Source organism: Phoca vitulina, unplaced genomic scaffold, assembly GCF_004348235.1.
Source record: "Phoca vitulina isolate PV1807 unplaced genomic scaffold, GSC_HSeal_1.0 scaffold22, whole genome shotgun sequence".
NCBI classification, from domain to species: domain Eukaryota; kingdom Metazoa; phylum Chordata; class Mammalia; order Carnivora; family Phocidae; genus Phoca; species Phoca vitulina.
In genome coordinates, this window is record NW_022589725.1 from 8,485,765 (window position 1) to 8,511,453 (window position 25,689).

The following is a 25,689-nucleotide window of genomic DNA, read 5'->3' on the forward strand; positions in this document are numbered from 1 at the left end:
GCCTCCAAGCTTACAAAATATCAAACTGCCAAATTACAAGGATATTTAGTTAAAATCAGGAGAAAGGAGAACTCATTTAGGAGATATGGTCTCTTGGAGTTTGCAAAGTTAACCAAGGGAACTTGAAGCTTCTGGGGGCTCTCTTCTATCCAGGAGCCTGGTGATCCTAAATCTTTCAGCTGTCAGAGTAATTATAGAGTCAAGCATAGGTTTGTACTCAGCATGTACTAGCCTCGAATAAAATTAAACTTCACCTCTTTGGGAACTGCTGCTTTTTTGGAAAGTACAAAACAATTATGCTCCCACCCGCAGCCAGAAGCTGCAGGTTATTTCTGCAGCTCACCTCTGGTACCTGGAACACATGGGGCAGGTTCAGACACATCCACAGCTCTGTACAATTGCTGAAGCAGATTGTGCCCTGTAAAATCCCAGCTCCTGGTCATAGGAGGCTAAGAACTTCCCATCAACCAGTTGTACACGTAGTATCATGTAGCCAATTCTCAATTCATTAGCTCATATGCTGAATGTTGCAACTGTTTCTGAAACACTGATTTAACTGGGAAACAAAGGGAATCTTAATTTTGTTTCTTTAGAAAAGGAAAAATAAAACTTTAGGTTTTGGTGTTATTTTCAATAGTACACAACATCCTAATAAGCTGGTATTCCCCATAAAAATGAACTGTGATGGTCTGGCTCACACTCCTGTTACCTGCTCACCTGCTAACCCATTTAATGCAATCATCTGCAATGGGTTTCATCCTCATTAGCACAAATTAGTGACATTTCATTAAATGGATGAAAAATCCGTGAGTATTTCTATATACTGCTAGGCTACCAGCACCAAAAGAGGACTCGTCAAGGTGCCACTCACTAAAGAATTACTCAAAGACTACTGAATAAATATGGGATGATCAGTCAAACAGCAAGGCTTAACAGGCAACATAAACTATGGTGGTTCTCAGATGTTAACCAGACACCAAGTCACCTGGAGGGCTTCTTAAAACTAACTGCCAGTCCCACCCAAGATGGGTGGAGTCAGCGGGTCAAGGGGTAGGTTCAAGAATTTGCATTTTTAACATGTTGCCACGGGAACCACACCTTGAGAACAACTGGGAGATGCAAAAATAATGGAGACCCAGTCCTTGCTTTTAAAGAGTTGATGGATACTTAAAGAAAGACAATAAGCACATATACCAAGAAGGTCTGCTGCTGGGTGATGAAGAAAAAATGCTTCATGAGGATAAATGTCACACAGTTATAGGTAAATGTCAGAACCCAGATCTGCTGCCTCCCACAAGTGAACCAGTATGGAAAAAGTAAAATGTCTGATATTCAGACAAGAAAGAGGGTGGCAATGGGCTGGGGGGCAAAGTAATGCCATGGAAAGGGTGTGTGAAGAAAGTCTGGAGTCTTGGATTTAATCCCAGCTCTATCTCTAACTAGCTGTATGAATTTGGGCAAGGCACTTAATCTCTATAGGTCTCGATTTTTTTTAAATTTGCGATAGAAGTTATAAATTTCCTTCCAGTTCTAAAAATGATGGTGGCTACATGGAAGAGTAGGGATTTAAACTGATTAATGAAGGCTGTGTATAATAACTGAGAAGTATGTAAGAAAGACAGGAGTCATTCCTGGTGGAAGGAGGAGCATGAACAACAGATACAGAGGTCAAAATCATTCTGACCTTTGCAGAGCAGGGGGTAGGTAAAAAATGTCTGAAAAGTAATAAGACCAATGTTTAAAAAATGAGAAATGAAAAAGTCAGACTAGGCCAGGTATAAGGGGACTTTAAAAGTAAGCAGAAAAGGTGGGATCTGTTGGAGAGGTCATCAACATCGTGTAGAAAGAGGTTCTTGAACAGGGAACGGCACACTGAAAATGGGGTGTTAAATCTAGTGCAGGAGTAGTGCAGAATAAAAACGGCTAAGAGTAATGTTCACATCTCCAGAGAGCAGAGGATATTAGTGAGGGCTGTCCATTAGAATCATAGGTGGAACTTCTCTAAAATATACCAAAGACGGAGACTGAGACAAAGGGTCTGGAAAACTGCTTTTGTTTTGTTTTTTAGATTTTATTTATTTGAGGGAGAGACAGTGTGTGTGAGAGAGTGTGCATGAAATGGGGGAGGGTCAGAGGGAGAAGCAGACTCCCTGCTCATCGGGGAGCCTGCAGATGCAGGGCTCGATCCTGGGACTCTGGGATCATGAGCTGAAGGCAGACACTTAACCAACTGAACCACCCAGGTGCCCCATGGAAATCTGTATTTTTTAGAGTTCCACTGGTGAAAGTCAGGATCTAGGTCCAGCACTCAGATTCAGTATGTTTATGATGGTGAAAATTATAGCAAGCACTTTCCCAGATGATGAGAAAAAAGAGCAAGGCATTGTTTTTAAAAACATGCCTCTTGCTGGCCTTACCCTTAAGCAGGATTCTCATTAATGATCTGGGCAGCACAGGATTTTTCTAAGGGCACTTGCTTACTAGTAAAATAAGCAAATAGCATTTTAATGTTTAGATACCCTGAAACCTTGAAAAACTGTTTTAGAGACAGCAATGTAACTATTTATGCCCCGAGGATTACATAAACGCTGTGCCTAAAAGGCAAGAGTCACTAGCTTGCTAGACTGTCAAGTGGGACTCTTTATTACTCTCATTAGGGTAATGTAATCCAAGCCAAACCCCCAAAGGTCTCAATTTCCCTTCCTGTTACCAGTTCAAAAAAAGACTGGCAAGTTTCAACACCTTTAGAAGGGCAGAGGAGGCCTGACATTCTGGTTTAATGAAGGATCCCTGAAGTAGTATCAAGTCTCAAGGAACTGAAAGAAATTGGTCTTGACTTCAGAGACAAAAGCTATTGGATTGTTTTGTATATTTTAAGGTTGGAGCTCTCACCTATGGCCACCCCACGAACAGCTCAGGTCCCTGTCATCTATCCCATCCCCTCAACTCTGTGTCCTACTTTCTTCCCCTCCACTCCTCACTCCCAAAATGTTTTAAGGCTTTGGAGAATAAAAATGTGTTGAATGTTGGGGAAAGAAGAAATTGAGAATTACATGGGGAAACAAGTCTAGTCCTAAAACCAAAGGACATCAAGACTCATGAGAGGAGATCAAAAGGAAGTTGCAAAGATGACAATGCACGAATTAACCAGACCTGATTTTTTTTCCCCTAAAAGGTAGGGGGGTGTGTGTGTGTGTGTGTGAAGGGAGTTGCAATCTACTGAACTATGCACTGAGTTTATACTCTGCCAGGCAAATGTGCCCATACCCACCGAAGATAGTATCTGGACTAGCTGAATATGAGTATGTTCAAGTCATGCTATATAAGTCTATATTATAGGTTTCATGGGAACAAATGGTTAAATAAGTAGGATTGGGGAAGACTTAAATCGTCAGAAAGAAGGGTAATCATGGGGCATATGCTATCTTAGGCAGAACACTCTTCCTGAGCCCTGCCAAGACAGTGGGGGGGGGGGGGGGGAAATCTGACCTGACATACCTCAGACTTTCTGGATCTCTGTGACGCTCTGAAGCATAGCAAGGCCATGAATACTTAGAGAATCATTCTTGCTAAGAACAAATGCCTCCTTCTCACAGAAAAGCTAAGAATCCTTGCTTGCTGATCATTTCAGTAGCATATAAGCAGTCCCAAACTGCCTCCCATCACACCTTTGGTTAACACTACTCTTAAGAGAAGCTCTTGCCTCTCTTGTTCCTCATTTACTCTATAGGACCGCACTAATTGTTAAAAAGATAGTCAAAAGGGCTATACTAAGAAGAAAAGAGAATAAACAATCCAACAGAAATATAATTATGAAAAAAGGATATAAATAGTAAGTTAAAAGAAATGAATACAAATAGCTAACAAACAAGTAGAAGCCAATATTCTTTCCCTGATTTTAAAATTCCAAAATAAAATAAAATACCGGTTTTCATTTAGCAGATTAACAAAACTTTAAGTTTGATAGTACCCAGTGTTGCTAGGGGAAACAGATACTCTCAAATCAGTGGGGCAGGGCGCCTGGGTGGCTCAGTCATTAAGCATCTGCCTTCGGCTCAGGTCATGGTCCCAGAGTCCTGGGATCGAGTCCCACATCGGGCTCCCTGCTCAGCGGGAAGCCTGCTTCTCCCTCTCCCACTCCCCCTGCTTGTGTTCCTGCTCTCGCTGTCTCTGTCAAATAAATAAAAAAAAAAAAAAAAGAAGAAGAAGTGTGCAAGAAAAAAGTGTGTATATGAGAATATTCACTGCCAGGACTGCTTGTAACAGTGGAAACTTGTTACACAGCAGTGAATAAGTGTTATAAAAAGGGGAATGGTTAATTTTGGTATATGCATAAAACAGAATACTAGGCAGCTATTAGTTCAGTGAAAAAACCAACTTGCAAAATAAAATATTGTATAATTCTGTTTGTGAAAAACACACACACTCCTAGATACACAGAAAACTTCTGGAAGGATAGGTAAAATATTGTTAACAGTGGCAGACTCTGGCAAGCGGAACTAGAAGGAATCTGCTGAGGGGAGCTTTTACTTTCAGTTTTATACCTTCTGTACCACATGAGTTTATTTGTATTTACAAAATGTTTTTAGTATTTTCAGAGGTATTAAAGGCTACTTTCAAAGCCTCTTCTTTTAAAACAAACAGGGGAAAAGCAAAGAAAGACGCAAGAGATCTTTCAGTAAAGATGCCCAAACTAGATCCCACAGTGAAAGGGACAAACATCTGTGCCGGTGAGCCAGCTTCAGCCAGGCCCAGAGCGAAGAGCAGTGTGAGCTGCAGTCCCACAAAGCCAAACTGACCTTCAGCCTCTTCAACAGCCACTGCAGAAGACCCTGCTGGGCGGCCTCGGTACACATCTCAGGCCGGAACTCTGCCATGTTTTCCACAATAGCTAAAGGGAGACAGACAGCAGTCATTTGGGAGGGCAATTTTGTTTCCATCTGCAACAAGCTTGCTTCCCTTCCCGTGACACACACCATATTCCTCTTCCCACTTCCTGTATTCCTCTTAGCCAGATGCTGTGTTGTCATTATTAGATTAACCAGGGAGATGCTATGGTTTTTTTTAATTCAAGTAATGTTGCAAGTAAAACTCATAACTGAAAATGATGAAATTTACAAAAGGAATGTGATAGATGTTCTGTGCTAATAGGGAACAACATTAGAGCAGAACACAGAGAAAGGTGGATATCTGCCCAGGAAGGCCTTCTTAGTCCTCACTGCATGGGAGTCCCAGAGACCTGTAACTGAAGAGACAGGGGACTGACTAGGCAGGAAGCCTAGGGAAAAAAATCAGGGGATGGTGAATTCAGAGTCTCTTCCCTTCCTGATTCATTCCCTTTCAATTCTCTTTCTCTGGATATTGCAAGGGAAGCAAGCATGATCTTCTTAATTGAACAAAAAAATGTGCAGAGAGAGGAAAGGCCATGCTGGCAGAGGTAACTGTCAGGTACTCAGAAGCAAATATAATTGGTCCTGCTATCTCCTACAAGGGCCAAATTGCTGCTAAATAGAAAAATTAAAACTTAGGAGGCCAAAGGAAAAAAAAGTTATTACATAACCATGATACTAAAAAGGGGGACATTTTTTAAAAATCCCCTATATAGTTCCATTCTAACACATCCAATGCTTTCATTTCCTTCAGGGCCCCTTCTGCTCCATATCCCAGGATACGTGACTATTATAAAGGAGACAGAGTTAGGTCCACGTTCTCTAAGCCCAATGCCCGGAACACATCAGATCTGAATTTTGAAGGAGAAAGGGATAAAGAAGTCCCCATGCCTCTTATGCTCATCCTCACTCCTCTGCCGGTGTCAGCCAGTGGGAAGTTAAAGACTCAGTGGGCAGCCCCCTCAGGGAGTGGAATACAAAGCCATGTTAGCAGAGTAGCAACGAGACTCCTAAGTTACTTTCTCACACTTTCTAGGAAAATCAACTCATGCATTTTAATCACCAATGCCCTTATCTTATTCCTCTGCTTACACTTTAGATGGCTTCCCGTTGCTCACTAGAGCCAAATCCAATCATCTTGCCTCGGTTTACAAGGTCTTCCACCATCTGGGCAAACTCATGCCTCTGGTCCCGTCGCCCGCTACTGCTACCTCCCACTGCCACAGTACAGCTCTACACTTTCCCCAAGCCCACGCCCACTCACAGCTTTACAACTGTGACTCTCTCCTACCCAAGGGTCCTTCTCACATTTCTCTGTCAAAACGCACCTGTCTTCATATTCAGCCCCAATCAGCTACCTCTGGAGACCCTTCCTCACTTCCACACTGCTCTCCACTGACTCCTATTATACCATTTGTCTCCCTGTATTATCTTTCCTTTCTGTTCAAGGCTTTCCCATCAGTCTGCTTCTTAGGGAGTTAAGACCACGCCCAATTCATCTTTAATCTACCCAGTGCCTAGCACAGTGCCTCACAAACTGCAGGTGCTCAATAAATGAGAGAGGGATGAACCTCCTGAACTGCTGGTAGGTGACCGTGCTGAAACTAGACAGATCTCTACAGACAGCCAGCCTGGTGCTTTTTTCATTATACCAGGCCCTTTTTATTAACAGTCAGTGAAGACTTTTGATAAGCTTTCTATTCAGCAAAATCCAGCATTAGGCTAACAGATGGTAAGGCCAAATTCTAGCTCTAGACTACAGCCAACCCCCAAGTTACAGATTGCTGTGTTCTCTCTTCTCTTACTCCCTCGGTGCTGTCTTCCCTCTTGTTTATGATAATGCTCACAGAAAAGAGTATAAAACTATAAGAGAAATCTGTGGTAGACAAAAAGACTTGAGAGAAAAATCTAATCTCATCAAAATTTCTGCTTCAGCTGGGCCTCATTCATTTCTCAAGCTCTGCTTAAGATATGTCACCTTTGGTTTTTTTATAAGACAATGACCAGTGATAAAGGAGAACTACCCAAAACCACAATTTTAAATAGGCTAATGGTTCGACAACTTTGCCAGGACAAAGACCTGGGAGATTCAAGGAGGAGGAAGGGAAATACTACAAAGACACCCACTTAAATTAACATGTGATGAAAGTGCATCCAAGTTAACAGCAATATTTCAACTAAGTTTATGTGGCAAACTACACATAAGAAGATAAACACTTAACTCTTTTTCAAATAAGCTGTCTTATAAAGGTACTCCACTGTTCCAAAGTTTGTAGTCCCACTGAAGGAAAGTAGGAAGAAAAACCAATATGGGGGATTAAAAATTGTAAAATATACACTTTCTAAAGCTAAAAAAAAAAAAAAATTCACCCTGCATAGACATGACCCTAACATTTGAAGGCAAAGTTCTGCTAAAAGGAGCCAGTTTTTGTCCAGGAAGTTACCCTACTTAGTGTATTTCTGCTTTTATTACTTGCCAAGCCAAACCAAAGCTGCAGTTATATGAAATTTACACAAGGGTCCTCATTTCTGGAGAGGCAGTCTGGGAGTAGAAGGAAAGAAAACACTGCTGCTGTTGACTCTATTATGAAGGAAGAAAGAAATGAGCACTAAGCCCAAAACAAACACGAAGGTCTCTGATAACTGGTCGCCCTGCCCCTCACCTAGAGTGTTGTGGACACCATCCGCCTCTTCCTTCACGGACTCATCCAGGCGCTCCAGATTCTGCACAAGCAGGGCCACCACCTGCCCATCCACCTTCAGCAACAGGGAAGCAAAAGGAGAGAGGGATACATGTCACAAAACAGTCCCAAAATGGTCCCATTCCCATACTTTCTTCTCACCTGCACGAACCCATAGTTTACAGTGTGCTGCTCTCCCATTCCATTACGTCTTTGAGTCTTGAAGTGACCCCAAGGCAAAGAAAGGGCAGGTTTCATTTTCCCTAACTTAAGATGAGTAAATCTAAGCTTTAGGAGACAAAGTAAAATTCAAGGTTACAAAGTTAGTGAGTACCAGCGCTAGCACTTGAACTTAGGTCTTCTGAAATCAAGTTCAGTGTACTTCCCTATGTAATTGAAACAAACACCTTGCAAAAGCACCATCTTAAGTCAGGTCAATAGTTTGCTCAAGTCAAAAGCGTGTTTCTAGACCACAGCACCAAGAGATGTTTAGTTGGGAAGTTTATTTGCCATACATTACACTGACCTCAAAATTTAGGGTTATACTCAAAACATTCCTAATGTTCTACGCTAAGCTTTTATGAAACTATTACTTCTGATGAATTTCTAATTCCTTCTTGAGAACAGTATTAACATAATAAAATGCCTGACATTTGTATTACATTTAACGCACAGAACAGCAATTAAATTTCTCTAATTTGATTCATACAACCTTATAGGAAACTGTCAGTAGTCATGTCATAGAGAGCTGATATTCAGAGATTAACAGCTTAGCCAAGACCAAATGGCTACCGGGCAGTAGCAGGAAAAGCAAAACCCAAGCTTCCTTCTTTGGTGAAATAACGCTTATACTCCTGCGTGCTTCCCTGTGCACACAATCTGTACCCGTAGGGAGACTGCCCTCTGGGTAAGCCTGATACAAACCCAGGACGGTAACTAAGGAAACACTGCACAGTCAAGAAGTGATTATCCATCTGGTAACAACTTTCTCATCAGTAGCCAGTCAGTAACCTGTAAGGGAAGATGAAACCTGCCGTGTGTCTATGGTATATCCTCTCTGACGGCCTCACTTAGGAAATGGAAGTAAGTTATCATGATTAAATAAAATTATGTGGCATGCCTTACCCTGGGTCTAGATCAAAAATTAAGTAGAGGGTTTGAATCTAGCTCTCGACCCCTTCTGACATCTGATCATTCACTATTCGTATCTCCCACAGACCAAGAAAAACTTTAGTCCTTTGAAGGCAGTCACCAAACCCTTGCTCGTCCTGGCATATTCTTCCAGGGGTAGTGCAATGCTACGGTACATGACAGACAGTCACTTTGCTAAATTCAAATAAACCAGCAAAACACTTACTTTGTGTACTGCAGTCAGGTCTTTTATATAAACTGTTCTGTTTACTCTCATGCAATCCTCATAGCTTTTACAGTGAGCAAACAAAGGTCCAGAGAGGTTAACTAGCCTGGCCAAAGTCACAAAGGTTGTGGCAGAAGTGACGGACTCTAAGCATCTATTTTTTCCAGTCATACCCTGTCACTTTGGGGAGGGGAAGAGAGAGAGAAGGAAACGTCTCATTTGACTGACACTGCCTGAACACTTGTGTATAAGACACCCAACGATACAATTCAAACTGAGCCAGAGGATGGAACAATGGCAGGAGAGACAGATCTTAAAATAAGGCCTCTTTACTTTTTCTCGGTGACACTTAAAGGAAGTATCTGGCAAGGGGGAAAAGCTGAAATTATTGACTAATTTGCAAACCTGAATCATAAATGAGGTAGAATTTTCTAGGCTCTGCCCTTTATGGTGTGAAGAACAATGTAGGACACCAGCTGCAGATTTGAGGGGATACTGATGCCAGAATTGAGGGTGCCTATAAATACGAGAATGAGCGGTTTTCCCCTCTTATCCCAAGGAGAGATACAATCTCACTCTCAAATCTCGCAGCCAGCAAAAGCTTCACCAAAGAAATCCACTGCAATGTTTTCCTGAATTAATTGGACAATTTGAGTATGTGAGAGGAAACAGAAAAACATCTGGGGCGAAAATATGAACCATGTCACAGTTTATTTTTCCCTAAATCACCCTGATTGACTTATAATCTCCCTGAATCCTAAAGCAGCAGACACTGCAAATCCACTGGGTATCACACTGCTTGTCGGTTCTGCAAACTGCTTCACCCGTTTCAGTTGCTTATTGCTGCTTTATCTGCATTATTTTTCCCCCTTTCCTTGATTCTTAGTTATGTTTCCCATCTCTGCTGTCTGGAAAATGTTGCGGGTACAGTGGCAGTATGCAACGCATTCAAATCCCAGAACTGAATGGGTATCTGGCTGGAGGAAAATCTTTTTTCTTGCCACAGAAATCTAACTTCTAACAGACAGCCTTTTCAAGCTTGTAAAGTATAAAACTTTACGTTTAGCTAGGTTAAATGCAATTTTATCTGACTGTAAGAGGGCCAAAGCAGTCAAAATACATTTAGCTCAGAAAACCCTTGGAAAAATATTTATATTATGCATAGCTCTGGATATCACCTAGTAAGAAACACAAATTAGCATTCTGTCTTACTCCCTCTAGGCCCTTGGGTCTACCACCTTCATGCCAATTTTTTGGACCTGTGACTAAGCCTGAAACCAAAACCAAATCCTGGTCAGGGACCAAAGTGTCAGCCAGAGAACTCTGGCATTAAAAATCATGACTGTCTTAAGCCTGACGTTTTCTGGTAGGTCACCAGATACTTCTCCTTGTTAGCAGGTCTCCTAAACAGTATTCCAGCAGGTCCTACTAAGACAAAGTTCAAGGGCATGTTCAGATATCCTTTTCCACTTGACCAGGGAAGATGGATATAAGAGAAAAGGAGGAAATTAAAAAAAAAAAAAAGGACAGATGAGAAGGTTTGAAGGATTCTTTTTCTATCTTGTACAATCTGCCAATAACCTTTCTTAAGAGTGTGGAGTAAATTTTTCTACCTGCTATGAGTTCTGAAAATTTCATATTTAAAAAACTAAGAAAAAACCTCCCACATATCCACTGAATCTTGATCAAGCAGTAAGTTTTGAGGATACAAATGGTAATATGGTCAGAATGCAAAACTTACGCCTGTTGCCACCTATCTAGTAATATTTTAGCTTCTCCTCTTGCTCCTCCAATTCATTATCCACACAGCTGCCAAGAATGGACTTCCTAAAATGTTCGGTCAGACTATGTTACATTCCCTTGCCCAAGATACTCCGGTTACTCCCCTTCACACCGGCAATTCCACCCCAGCTTCCTACCCTGGCCTACAAAGTCCTGAGCAATCTGGCCCTGAATGCGCTCTCTCTCCTCCCCGCCACTGTGCTCCAACAGTTCTGTTCCTCGAATCTGTCAAGCTCATTCCTGCCTTAGGTACTTTGCACTTGTCCTTTCCGAATGGCTGGTTTCTTCTTGCATGCCGAACTCGGGCTTTCCCTGACTATCTAATCTAACGTGACTTCACCGTACATCACATCACTCTATTTTAACTCTTTATGTAACAAGAGAACCACTATCTGCTTTCTGGTTTGTTTACTGCTTCTCCCCACACTAGAATTTGAGCTCCACAAAAGCAGACTCTGTCAGTCTTGCTCACTGCCATATAAGCCATTCCTAGAGTCTAGAACACACAAAGCACTCAATAAACATTCAGTGAATGAACGAACAAATGAATTTTGCTTGGGAACAAATACAAATGAAGGTGAAGACATTAACAGAAATGAAAATGGGATAAAAGTGATAGAATCCAGAAATTTACATAATAAATACCTTTAGAGCAACTGAAAACCTGCCAACCCCAGCCTCACCTGAGCAGCACAAATGTATTGCCAAACAGCCCAAACCAAACCACTAAAGAACTTCAAAGTTGAATGTTTAAGTAGGGTTAATTGAGTGCAAGAATGGGTATGGAGGGCAGTCCCCCAAGTCTCCACATCAAAGCCACTTTTGTGAAACTCTTCATACCAAATGGTGGCTCCTATAACCACTATGGCCAATGTCATGGCCCGGCCACATTCCCACCTCCTCTGCTGGGACACCTGCACACATCGTCCAGTTAAAGCTTCCCTTTGAGGCCATAGAAAGTACCTGCAGCTCCGCAGTCCTTCCTGATTCTTCCCCTCACAAGTGATTGCTCCCTCCTCCCTACTTCCACAGAAGCTTACATCTCTCACAACTGTTCTTAATATTCTGCCTTACATTATCATTACTAATTTCATCCTTTTTTTTTTTAAAGCTAAACGTCTATCCTCCCATGCCTTATTTAGGTCCATTCCCTTCAAAAAAAAATTTTTGAGTATTCATTCAAAATGTTTTGAACATCTGTCAAAATGAAAAAAAAAAAATGTTTGTTGAACTCAACCTCTCGCTGATGGCAGATGATAAATATGTCATTTTAACTTGACATTTACTTAGTACTTAGTATGTTCCAGGCATAATACCTTTATGAAGATAATGGCCAACATTCATTGGGTGTTTGTATTGGACACGATCCTAAAGATTTATTAAATATCTCATTTATTCCTCACTTCAGTGTTATGCAATAGGCACTACTGTTATCACCATTCTACAGAAGAAGAAACTGAGTACATAGAGATTAGGTAACTTTCCCAAGGACACACAGTTGGTAAATGATAGAGCTACCACTTTGGCCACTCTCTTGATGGGAATCACATCTCAGGAAAGACAAACTTATGAACAGATGTCTATAAGCCAATGTGACAAGTGCCAGGATATACAAAGTGCTAAAAGAACACAAATTCTGCCTGGGGCGGGGTGGGGGGGGGGAGGGGAATGAGCCTTAAAAAAAAAACTCAGAAGAGATAAGTTTTAAGTTAGGTTTTAAAGGATGAGTGGGAGTATTCCAGGTAGCCCAGGAGAAGCAAGGCCTGCCAAGCTGAAGGCAGATGTGAGCAAAGGCATGGGGCTGCCAAGCACATGGCAAATTTGGGGACTAGAAAGTAAGAAATGGCTGTCATCTAATCACAATGCTAAAGAAGTCCTAAGACTTCTTTAGAGAGGTATGCCAGAGAAGTGCCATTAAAGCAATACACTCTTGCATTTACTACTCTTAGAAAAGACTCTATTTTCCAGGCTACCAAATCAATTTGTTACAAAGCACAAATATTCACCTTTTGCATAAGTAACAGCAGTGGATGTGAACCAAATTTTAAGCCCCAAAGATCCCCAAGAATGCCAGGACAGCACTCCCTCCCCACAAATGTGCTAGTTTATTGCTCAGGACTTCCAATTGGGAAAAAGACCAAGGCAATAACTGCAAACTGCACACCACAATAAATTCTGCTCCGTGCCCTCTAGCCTCTGCTCATGCAATTCCAGGCCTCTGATATTGGCCCCAAATTAAAACTACAAAGACAACTCAACCCTTGTAATATGAGAATACTTATCAAACTTCTTCCTGAATGCAGCACAAGGGTAAAAAAAAATAATAATAAATGAAAGACCACCCAGCAGTTCTGTTCTCTGTTATTTACTGATAGCTGCTGATTGGCTGCAGACAAGCAAATAATATATAGAAGTCTAGGGATGTTCAAATGTGATTCACACCAGCCCCACCAGTATAAAGCTGTAAGAGTCAAAATCTTAAAATGATAATAAAAAAAAAAACCCTAAACAAACAGAAAACCCTGTATAGCAGCTACCTAACGGCTCCCCAGACTGAGGATGAACTGTTTCTTTCCAAACAAACAATAAAATCTGCACGGCCCAGCTTTTGTTGGTGGGCTTAGCAACACAGAAAACACAAAGGGGGCTTTTGTGGGAACTGCTGTTTCCGGGGACGTTTTACAGGCATCAGCCGGGCTAGCTGCTCCTCTCTCGTCTCCTCTACTCGCACAGGCAACGGATGGTAATTAAAATCAGCCCAGGGACCAGGCAGGAAGGCTCACTCAGGGCCACCGTAATTAACCTCTGGAAGGTTAGACTGCACAAATGACACCGTGGGGAGACAGAGCAGGGGCAAGTGCCACAGCCTTTCTTCAGATGCTCCTCAAAACAAAAGGACAACCCAACATCATCCTTTTCTTTCTGCTCAGTGGTTCAAAGGAAAAATAAAGGTCCTGAATTCTACAAAAGTGGCAGTTTGCTCTAGGAAGGAGCTTGAAAGAAAAATGGCAATAGAAATTTTCATCAAACTCAGTCACAAACAGCCCTGCTGGACTCCAGCCTCAGACTCTGTAGGAGACAGGCCTTCATATCCAGTGGGTTCAGAGCCTCTCTATTCACACCAAACACCAGCAACAAGCATGGCACACGGGAAACTGCCAGTGTCAAGGACCTTGAGAGAAAGAGTGAGGAGAGGGTGGGTGGAGCAGCAGTGGGGTGTCAGAATCATTTGGGGCCCCAGGCCCAACCATTCTGATTCAGCGGGTTTGGGATGGGGCCAGAATATAGCCTAACAAACACCCTGGTGCTTCTAATACAAGGGACTGCAGCCATTTTTGATAAACTGTAAACTGCATCAAAACCAGGATTTACTAACATTCTTAGCAGAAAGAAAAGACCAGACCACAGAAGACAACAGAGAGGAAGGAAAATTAACAGAGCCTAGAGGAGGGAGACAGCTTGATGGGTGGACAGAGCCCCACAGGAGGTGTCTGGGTAAGAGGCTGGACTGGACTCCCTCCTCCACTTGCCAGCTGGGGTGCCTTTCCAGTCCTGGAGGCCTCACTGTCGAGAGGGAAGCTGGTATGCTGGGGATCCGAACACGCAGGCTCTCATCTCAGCTGCACAGGGCCGGGCTGAGTGACCCGGTGGAGAGCTGCCCCTCTGTATCTGGGTTTCCTCATGTGTAAAGGGAGGTGATGAGAACAGACTGGTTTAACTCACATATAAACCCCATATGACTGGCTGCTGCCTGGAAGACTCTGAAGCCTTACCCAGGCTCCACAAAAAAGGTACAGAGAAATCCACCAGCCCGGGCTCTACAGGCAGGGGCTGCAACTCTGGCCAGATGAGCTGGAAGGTTTGTTCTTGCTTTTAACGTTCTCCGATTCCCTATGTGTAAAATGATAATGGTATCTGTCCTCACTGGTGCTTCCGGGAGGAGAGGAGAAACGTTTGTGCAAGGGTCAGCAGCACCACATGGGGGCAGAAGAAGAGGAACACGGAGCCAAGAGAACACAGGTTCAAATCCCAGCTGTGTGACCACGGGCAAGTTGTTTCGCCTCTCTAAGCCTCAGTGTCACAGCTGGAAATGGGACTAGTAGCAGAGAGGATATGGTGAAGATCACATAAAGTGAAAAAAAATGAGAAAAGGCCTGCCTACAGCAGATATTTAATAGATGCTAGGCCTCTGTAACCCCTTCCTTAACCCAGTTCCAGAGTATCAAGTACCCCACAAGTTGCATTTCTACTTTCTTACTCTCCTCATTCAGTGTAGCCTTGCCACGGAGCTCACACCCACCTGGTGTCACTCACAGAGACAATGGTGATGATGTTAACACCTTTCACACACCTGCAAAACCCCAGAGGGATGTGCAACTTACCAGAGCATCGATGAGTACTTCCGCTCCCTCTTCACTCTCGTGGAGGGTGTCTATATCTGTTAATTCCTGAAGCAAATCAACCACAGCTATGGACACATGTGAAAAGTGTTAAGGGTATCACATATATACTGAAACCTTACTGATATTTTAATAAAATCTTTGCTTCCCTTCTGTTTCCTTGTCAATCATTTTATTACCGTTCACCTTTAATACACTGTGGCTTTATTAACATCTCTTCAACAAGGTTCTACTCACAGTGGGTGTTCAGTAAATGTTTTTAACTGACTCAGTCTTTTTCCTTATGCTGCCTTCCTGGTCACTTATTCCATAGGTTCACTGCATTTTCATAAATTTCAAAATTTCAAATAAATTGCTCAGGAGGCTGCTTTTCCAGTGAGAAACAGGCCAATACCCTTAACCCTATCTCACAATTTAAATTCTTGGAACTCAGTATAATCTGAACTACCCTGTACAGTTCACCTTCAAAGGCAGTTATGATTTCTGAGATGAGATGGCTGGTGTTCAGCTAGGGGTCGGCAGAGAGCGGGGCAGGACAAAATCAGTTTCAGATGTAGAGGGAAGGCTTTACACTGGACTGAGCTAGACCTCCCCCCCACCCAGCTCCCTCCTCTCACATACTGAGCTACTATGGACATAAAAGGAAGAACAATGAGAATTAAACACTAGACAAAAATAGAAAGAGGAAAATATATATGAAAGAAAGAAAACATGAAAGAGAGAAAAAAGGAGTTATGTTTGGAAACTGGAAGGCAGAACTAAACTGCTTCCCTTCCTCACCTTGGAAACACTCTCTCTCTCTCTCTTTCTCTCCCTCCCTCTCTCTCTCTCTCTCACACACACACACACACACACACACACACACGGACACACATGGACACCATGCACTGCCGACCTGCATTTCTGAATGTCTACGATGAAGAAAGCACTGTGATGGTGACAAAAGCAAATACATTATTCATTCTGGGCCTCAGTTTCCTCATCTACAAAATGAGAGCATTCAATAATCAGAGACATTTAAAAAATTATACACCACAGACAATTGCCAACATGTAACAAATGAGGAATACAGACGGCCTAAAAAAGGAGCAATCAAACTGAATCGGAAATCAGGAATGATTTGCTAGAGAAGACTGATCAGAAAACCGGCAACTAAAAAGGATGAGGGCAGAGGGGCGAGAAAGCCAAGCCACGGGAGTAAGGGCAAAGAGACTGGAATGTACAAAGGCACGTGAAGAGGAGAACATAGAGGATTTGGGAAGGGAGGGGAGGACAGAAGAAAAGGGAGGAGAGAGAGAAAATTACAACTAGAACTCTATGAAGAAAATAATATTTTGAAAGAATAACCTAACAGCTGTATACAGGCTGCACTCAAGCATTGAGTGCCAGGGGCAGGGGTGGGCAGATGGGAGGCAGGATGAGCAGGTAGCTGGAGGGTGAGGGCTGGGCGGGGAGCCAGGTCTAGAGGAAAAGATACACACACCAGTCCAGAGTGAGACAAGGTCAGAATCAGGGCAGTTTCACTAGAACTGGAAAGAAAAAAATAAAGGAAAAATACAGGACAGAGTAATAGGAATGATAGGATTTGCTAGCAACTGCCAGCTGACGTTCCAGGTATTTTATGAACATCTTTTGCTGAAAGAAAAACTATTGGAAGGTTTGTTTTATTCATTTATAACCGACTAGCTGATCATCACGCACAAGTAATTAAGCTATCTGTGTCTTCTTTCACTCTTTAAAGTGATATTTACCCAAAACACCGGAGTGCTACAAAACTTAATATGTAAAAGAGCTTAAAGGTCTTTGGACAAAACTCCTTTATGTGTCTAGTCTACTCTTCATTAACCAAGTAACCAGAAAGCGGTTGACACAAAAGACCATGTATCATACTTGACACACAGTAAACCAAAACACAGAAGTTGTTTGAATTAATTTTAAAAAACAAAAACTGGCTACCCAACTAACCCCTAGAAACCCCAGAGCTACCCCTGACTAGTAGGAATTAGTAGTAAAGACTGCAACAGTTGCCACTGTAATAACCACCATGTCTAAAAGTCATCAGTATGCCAAGTGCTGTGCTACCAAATTCTCACAAGGGCATTATAAGATATGTGTGATCCCCATTTTACAGATCAGAAAGCTAAAAGCTCAAAGTGGTTAAGTAACTTAGCTAAAGGTCACTGCAATAGTAGGGGAGAATGTTAGGTCCATCTGATTCCAAAAACAATACTTTTGCCACTACACTTCATACTAATGGACAGGCGAATACATACCAGCTTTAAACAGGGCTAGGTTCAGGTAAATCCTAGCTAATGACCCTACTGTAATTACAAAGATCTGTCACGTATTTCCACCAAAAATTATTAAAAGTTTCAGGAAGAAACAAGATGCTGAAAACTCCCCCTCCTCCTCATCTAAGAAACTCTCAAATATATTCTCTTGAAAAGTTCTTAAATATACATTGTAAAAATCTTATCGATTCACATGCTTATTTAATATATATGACATTCATCTATGTATCCATCCATCCATCCACTGTAGAGTCAGATGTCTATAGGACACAAATATGAATTAGGCATATAATAAGTACTATCATTACCTTCCTTGAACAATGCCATGCAGAACTAAGTATTTATTAACTCATATGTGATGGATATTCATTAAACAACAGCCTCAAGAGACAGGTGGGGTGTATATGAAAGAACAACAGATGAAGAGTCAGAGCAAACATGAGGACAGGAGTCATGTTGGACAGGAGTCATGTTGTATTCATCTTTGCTTCCTATCTTCAGCGAACTGAACTATCCCAAAACTATCACTAGCCGTGTAATTCTGTCCAAGCCCCTTTATTTCCTTATAGCTTAGTTTCCTCGCCTGTACAATGGTGGCAATGGTCTCTCCCCAGCCCATCTTGCTGAGTAGCTAAAAGGAATAAATAAGGTCACGTGTGTCGAAGGCCAGGCAAATCAAAGTAAAAGAAAATATGAAAGCGTCTTCTAATAAAGATTGTTAGTCAGGCGCCTGGGTGGCTCAGTTGGTTAAGTGGCTGCCTTCGGCTCAGGTCATGATCCTGGAGTCCCGGGATCGAGTCCCGCATCGGGCTCCCTGCTCAGTGGGGAGTCTGCTTCTCCCTCTGACCCTCCTCCCTCTCATGCTCTCTGTCTCTCATTCTCTCTCAAATAAATAAAAAAAAAAAAAAAAAAAAAATTTTTTTAAAAATTAAAAAAAAAAAAAAAAAAAGATTGTTAGTCAAGTCTTCCCACAGAATGGCCAAGGTCCTCACTGTTGCCTTCACTTTTTCCTGAAGCCTCTAAAATCTAAAATGTAGGCTAACAACAGCATGGTCTTCCTTTCTGGGTCACAATGAGTTGGAAGATCTAATTTTATATTTTGGCGATGCTACAGACATTCAGATCGATCAAGTCCTTTTTCAGCCTCTCAGGTCTATGGGCCAGGTATCATATTTTTCTTTGATTAGTCTTATACCATGCTCACAGATGTGTCACATTAAACCTAGGAACTTCTTTTAAAACGGAAAAGAGTTTGACAATGGTGGTGGTTTTATATAGGACAGGATAAGTGTCTAAATTTTACCAAGGAAAGTCATTTCTAAAAATGTTCCAGTGGTTATCTCCTTGCCTACACTCCTGCCTCAGTTGAGAAGTCAAATATGAAACCAGTTACCAGTTACTGGGTCTGGTAAATATTTCATCAATTCTACCGCTAAGTGATTTTACATAAATTCCTAACTTTCACCAAATTAACATTTCAGCAAGGCAGTAACAAGTCCATAATTGTAATCAACTCCTGGGTAATGTAATATTACCCGGAAGATAGAGGTCATCTGAAGACCAGAAAGAGGAATGAGAACCAAAACTAAAGATAGACTGGCAGATTCTCAATCTTGATGAGAAAATTCAGCATGGTCTGCCGCCCATCCAGCATTTCTTCACAAGCAGACTCTGGGCATGAGTGATAGGTTTTTCCACTGTAGTTACAATTTCATTTCACAAGGTAAAAGGCTCTCCCGTCCAAGTATAATAGGAAAACAGAGAGCCTGTCTCTCTGTGAATTACTAAAACACAGTTTTTGATAGCCTATTTTGTCACGTCGAGTAGAAAGGCCACCTTGCACACTCCCTCTGTACCTGTCCACTACAGGGGCAATAAGCTAGTGTAATAAGAGGTGAAGCAAAAAAGACCAGCTGGGCACAAGATGGTCTATAATACAAAGGCTCTTGGAAAAAGAGGAGTATTTACTTCCACTTTTTGGCTTTAGATACTTGCTTTTGGGTATGATCCATGTAGAGTTTTGGTACAGAAACTGAACGTTAATCTCATTAACCTCCAATGAGATGTGTCCATAAGGAACAAAGTTATTTAAAAAAATCAAAAAACAAAAAGATAAGAACAAGATGTAGTAAGCAGATGGCTTTTTTAAAAAAGTCATTTCAGGGGCGCCTGGGTGGCTCAGTCGTTAAGTGTCTGCCTTCAGCTCAGGTCATGATCCCAGGGTCCTGGGATCAAGCCCTGCATTGGGCTCCCTGCTCGACGGGAAGCCTGCTTCTCCCTCTCCCACTCCCCCTGCTTGTGTTCCCTCTCTTGCTGTCTCTCTCTCTCTGTCAAATAAATAAATAAAAGCTTTAAAAAAAAAAAGCATTTCAAATAGGATTCCTTAAGAAAAATGAACCAGTCTAGATTCAGGGAATATACCTGATTTATTAGAACAAATCTGGGTTTAAAAAAAAAACAACAAAAAACTTTTTTCTTTTACTCCTAGATTAGGACAGTAATTAGATACGGCTCATTTAATGCAGACGAATTTTAAAACACAGACACAATGGTCTTTTTCTCCTTTTAAAACAGTTGGCACAGAGCTACCTAGAATAAACCTGGACTCTTAATTTTCTCCCAATCCTAGATCAAACTAATATGAAGGAGAAAATGCACTCGTTCAAGATTCATTAAGTACCTACTAATGGCTAAGGGCACTATATTGCCACAGGGGAAATGTCCAAAGCAGGCTACAACCACCCTAGTCTTCCAGGGACATAGAATTCACCTAAAACTCATAAACAAGATCAAAAGTTATATATATATTTTTTTTAAAGATTTATTTATTTATTTATTTATTTGACAGAGAGATAGAGAGAGAGAGAGAACAAGTAGGCAGAGAGAGAGGGAGAAGCAGGCTTCCTGCGGAGCAGGGAGCCCGATGCGGGGCTCGATCCCAGGACCCCAGGATCATGACCTGAGCCGAAGGCAGCCGCTTAACCAACTGAGCCACCCAGGCGCCCCTGATCAAAAGTTATATTAAGAGGTCCTTTTCCTAGATTGCCATTTTGGCACTTTTTACCTGACCTTTCTTCAGAGCATACTTAAAAGGCTCCAGAAAAATGGGTGACTTATCTGCACAGATTATCAGACATGTCAGACTACTGATGAGAAAAAGAAGTACCTTCTCTTCAGTGTAGTTTTGATTCTGGAAATATCGAGATGAGAACAGCTCCCAGCAAAGCAACAGCTCAAGATACACAAGTCTTGTTAGACAGTGTTTGCAGGAAAGCACTAGAGCAATAGCCAACTCCATCCCAGTCCAATTAGAAGAAAGCCCTTAAGAGGCTCAAACCCTTCCCAGCCCTATTCCTGCTCATTAACACTGGGGCTCTAACACATGGCACCCCTGACTATTGTACACACCCCCTGGGACAATATGGTGTGTTGCAGTCAGTTTGTTCCGCTTTAGCTTTCTCAGACCCAAACTGCTCAAATTCAATTGATCCCTGCTGGTCTAAAAAAAGTCTGTCTGCTCTTTATTTTCCAATTCCCACAGTAGTCCTTCACAAAATCCAACAGGACAACTTTGCAAGTCCTCCTGGCTTTCTAGAGTCTAAGAAAACTAGGCAGTTGTTTAGAAAGGAACAGCGCTAACAACCACTTCCTAAAATTATCCCAGACCAAAAAAAAAAAAAAAAAAAAAAGAGCTGTCCTATCAGCACCAATGATCTCCTCTGTAACTAACAAATTTCTCCCTTCCCGCATATTAGTATGCAACCCACTGTAATAATGCCTTAGGTTGACATTATTACAATGAGACCTAATTTTTCTGAGTCACAAACAGGTGGAGACAAACAGACTGTGAACAAATTGGGTGTATTCAAAATATATATATATATATATATATATATTTTTTTTTTTTTTTTTTTAAAGAATAGAGCACTGACCTGGGAAGCAGTAGTCTTGATGTTTTTTGTTTTTTAAGTAAAGTCATGAGCCTGATATCCTGGTTAGTTTGTAGTGATTACATGAGCACATCAGCTTCTAGCATGTAAGGAATGGCAATTTCCATTGGCAAGATACAGGCCATAAAAATGAACTCGAAACACACTCTGATCTCCACATCTGTTAAAAGCTTACCCCTCTCCAATGCCCAATTCCCTAATCACCCCCAAGCCAGAAATGACTCACACCTCAAAACTCCAATGGCATTTCATGAGCATAATACTCCAAGGGCACTTACCACACATAGTAACTTGTAAGTAGGTGAGTGTTTTTGCTCGACTGGAGTTATTATTTCTTGTTTCCCCAATAGGACCCAACAGGGCTTATCACAAAAAGGAGGAAGTTCATAAATGCTGTGATCTACCACAAAGACTTTAGAAAGGATTCCACTGACTTGTCACTCAAATTGAGAATGCAGCTAATGACATACAAAAATAGGATGCTTATAGATTTGGTGCTGTGGTGATTTATTTTTTTGTTGGTGGTAAAAGGGGTGATGAGCCACCATCTGGGGTTTTACCTTCCCCTTGTTTTATTCCTCCTTGTTCCTTTAGGCAAAATGAGGAAATATGGCTTAAACTGGGCCACAAAAACTGTTTGTTTAGCAGTACCTTAAGAAAATATCTTTAAATGTACCTTTGATTTTATGTTTCTGTAGAAACACTCCAAAAGGTTCACAAAAAAGGACTCTAAACATATTTAAATGACCTACTTCAAAGGAAAAATGGTTCTAAAAAGCAGTATTTCTAAAAGGCAGCAGCTGTTGGATCCTACCTTGTGTTCCCTTCTAGCACATTCAGAGTGACTCTTCAGTAGTGTGTGAGGGGTATGCCCCTCCCTCTCTGCCCCTCACCCCCAGAGATGCTCTTCACAGACCAGAATTCCACTCTGCAGCAACCGATGGCTGGGCTCCAGCCTCTCAAGGGGGGAGACGAGGCACAGAAGCGCTGACAGGCCCTCACGAGCAGCAGTGATGCAGAGCGCCAGAATAAACTCTGAAGCTGCTTCTCACAGTTGAAAGGACGGGGCACAAGCTGTTTTCTCGCAACTCTGCTTCTTAAGGTTACAACAAACCAGCCTCTGATCCAATTAAAATCCCTATAGTTTATGTTTTCTCAGAGAAGGACAAAGCAAAGATGACCTGGGCTTGCCGGGAACACAACCAGCCACGTATGGTCTTGGTTGATAAATGAAGAGTTAAAAAAGATGAAAAATTTAAGTCATGACTGCCATGAAATTGTTTATTCATGGTAAGGTGTTCAGGGCAGTTACAGCTGTACAACAGTAATTGTTAACAAGTGTCTCCTGAAGAAAAATCTCCATTATAGATCACAGATAAGACAGGAAGCAGAATGCATTGCTACTGGGAGATCAACGTCCCAAAATGGTAGAGGATGTGTCAGACGCAAGTCAAGAGGGCCTACCCCTTCCTGAAACCACTTTCAAGAAAAACTGTACTTTGAGGACGATGACATTTACCCTAATTGCTGCAGCTAATTAAAATTAGGTAATTAAAAAAATTTCAAATGCACTTTAAATCTGATGTAGGGCATAATTAAAAATCAGATTTAAAAAAATATCATTAGGGCAGTAGGGTGAAGGTTGGCATACTAGAGGGGAAAAAAAAAACCAAAAACTCAGGTTAGTTCTCAGAAAACAGGAGGGAAATGGCAATCTGTCAAAGTTATTACAGGGGGACTTGTTTTTTTCCTTTTTAAAGACCAGAACTTAACAACTTGGAACATCTGTGCCCTTGCCTTTCCCAAGTATGCCGATGTCGAACAGCACTTCTTGTGTCATTCTTCTCCCCAGCAGGAACCAGGCTGGTGAATCAGCAAAATGTCAGGATCTTCGGAAAGCTGCTACTATTACTTTGAGTTAGCAGGAACAGAAAAAAGAACGAGAGCTGTGTTTCCAGAAACAACTTGGTGATTCCTGTGTGAATACACAAGGTAGCAGATGACACTGTGCAACTCTGTCAGGGATGTAATAAATCCTACAGGGGGAGGGCTCAAGATGCACTTGAAACAACACTGGACTGGAAACTGGGGGGGCCCAGAGGGCCAGCCTCAACTTCAACAGTTAGCTGTCCAACATCTGGACCTCTGATTTGTCACTAAATAAATAAGGCACTGGGCTAAGTCATCTCTCAGGTCTGTTTGGATCCTGAAAATCTACCATTCTGTAGATGAATTAAAATGTAAAGTCATAACTAGAACTCCTTCTACCTTACTAACTCTGTGAGGACTAGTTAGTACCTTGAATAGGGCTGATCATATGGTAGACACCCAAATATATGTTTATTGACTGATGCTGCTTGAACATCCAGTCTAGTCCATGGTTCCTCAGGGTCTACTACAGTGCCTGGTACATAATAAGCACTCCAAGCATGTCTACTGCATGAATTCATGAGACCCTATACTAAGCTGATCCAGAAACAAGCTAATCGACCAGGGTTCTCGTACAACCCAGAACCCAGAAGTAAACCCTGAGGAACACATTCAGCAACCTGGGGACTGACAGAGTGATTCTTAATACTATCTAACCTTACAAGTCTCAGAAATGGCTTAAGAGCACCGTTCAAGAAGCCTGCATTAAAATTATTCACTGATTTATTTCTATGAGAATTATCAAGCAGGAAAGAACCTAGTCAGACATGCTCTCAGGAGAGAGATTACCAGGAAGATGAAAATAACATGAAGCAGCAGCAGATTCCCCGTGAATATCACTCAGGCAGACTAACTAAATTTGTCTCCTACCTTCGGAAATCTGGATTCAAACAGAAAAACTACTGGAAGAGAATCTGCTTTAATGAACATATTCCCGACCAAGGGCACATCAAAAGCCGTTTGCAGAAAGCTGCTGCACATCTGAGAGCAAAGACAAAGTATAAAATGGTTTTGGAAGTCACGGTTCAGATTCAGGTAAAAGTAACATCCACTGAGTGCCTACTGTGTATCAGAAACTGCTTAGCCCTCACATGGTCTCCTTTAATCCTCCGTAACAATGAAAGGCAAAAGTTATTAACTCCACTCCTGCAGAGGACTATACTAAGGGCTGGAGGGGCATCAAATTTCACACTAGAAATGAAGCTGGGAGCCAAAGCTAGATCATCCGTTTAGGTCTAATGCTCATTCAACAAATATTATGTGCTTCCATGCACCAAGCCTTTTTTAAGGAATAGGGAATGTAGCACTGGACAAAATAAAATTAAAATCCCTGTCTTCCTGGACATTCCAGTGTGCTTTCTACCATGGTTCACTGCCTCCTCTTTTCTCAACTCCACTGGGCCGTCTGTTAGCAGAATGATGTCTAGATCAACAGATTCAAATCCTATCTGGCCTTGCCGCTATAATGGACCTGGAAAATCAAGATCCTGAGAAATTAATGCTATTAAGGTATGAACAGATACATCACAATGAATTCCAGCACTAATAAGAGAAAATAGGACAATTAAGGATTGCCCAAGATTTAGTCATAGATAAAAACAGATTTTCAAATGAGTAAAGAGCAGCGTGTGTTTCAAGACGGGAGATAATTAGAATGAAAATAGAACACCAGACGTGACAGCAGACATCAGCAGAGACAGACAGGAGACGAGAGTAAACAGTATTCCCTCACCCTGTCAGCCTTCCTACTGAGGACAGATCTGAAAGGATATCTGTATTATCGTGTCCAAGTAACCCAAGGAGAGACTGCACAGCATTCAGCTCCACCAGGAGGTGGTACAGGTCTGGCATGGTGGCCACCACGTGCATCTCCTGAATGATGTCATTTAGGTCCAGCTCGGATTCCATAAACCTAGGAGGGGAAAACATGACAGCATCAGTGAAAGGAAAGGGTTACTTATCAGCACTGAGGAGCAAACAGCAACATAATCCAGACAGAGAAACAATCTGTCAAAGTGTCAGCAACAGACCAACCAGGAAGTACACTCATCCAAACATCATACTGTCACACAATTTCCTTGAGAAATCGATCTCCTCATTACAAAAATCAATCTTGGATTCAGATCTCATTACAGGGTTCCCCTTACTCTTGCAGTCACAAGTTGCCTTTTAGAGGCTCCTGAAACATTTTTAGCATTAAATGACCTGCCCACCAGTCCTGTGGATTAGCTACCATTACCACTGTGTTGCCCTGACATAGTTATCCTACTAACCCAAAAAGGGTTTCTCTTACCTGCCACTTCAGATCAAGGGCCAATTATTCCCCTTACCCAAAGGACGATGCTGAGATTTTCCTGCCATCCAAAAATACCCTGCCTTCCTCCAAACCCTCTCCCTTCAGTAAGCCCAT

General features: G+C 41.9%; 1 protein-coding gene across 1 annotated transcript in view; it reads right to left on the minus strand.

Moving 5' to 3' along the window:
• Positions 1-25,689, minus strand: part of CTNNBL1 (catenin beta like 1) — a 157,286-nt gene that overhangs the window by 86,981 nt on the left and 44,616 nt on the right. The window contains exons 4-7 of the mRNA XM_032420188.1: positions 25,052-25,191; positions 15,092-15,189; positions 7,553-7,646; positions 4,800-4,891 (exon numbers count right to left, since the gene is read on the minus strand). Coding sequence (XP_032276079.1) covers positions 4,800-4,891; positions 7,553-7,646; positions 15,092-15,189; positions 25,052-25,191 — 424 coding nt within the window. The remainder of the gene's footprint in view (positions 1-4,799; positions 4,892-7,552; positions 7,647-15,091; positions 15,190-25,051; positions 25,192-25,689) is intronic.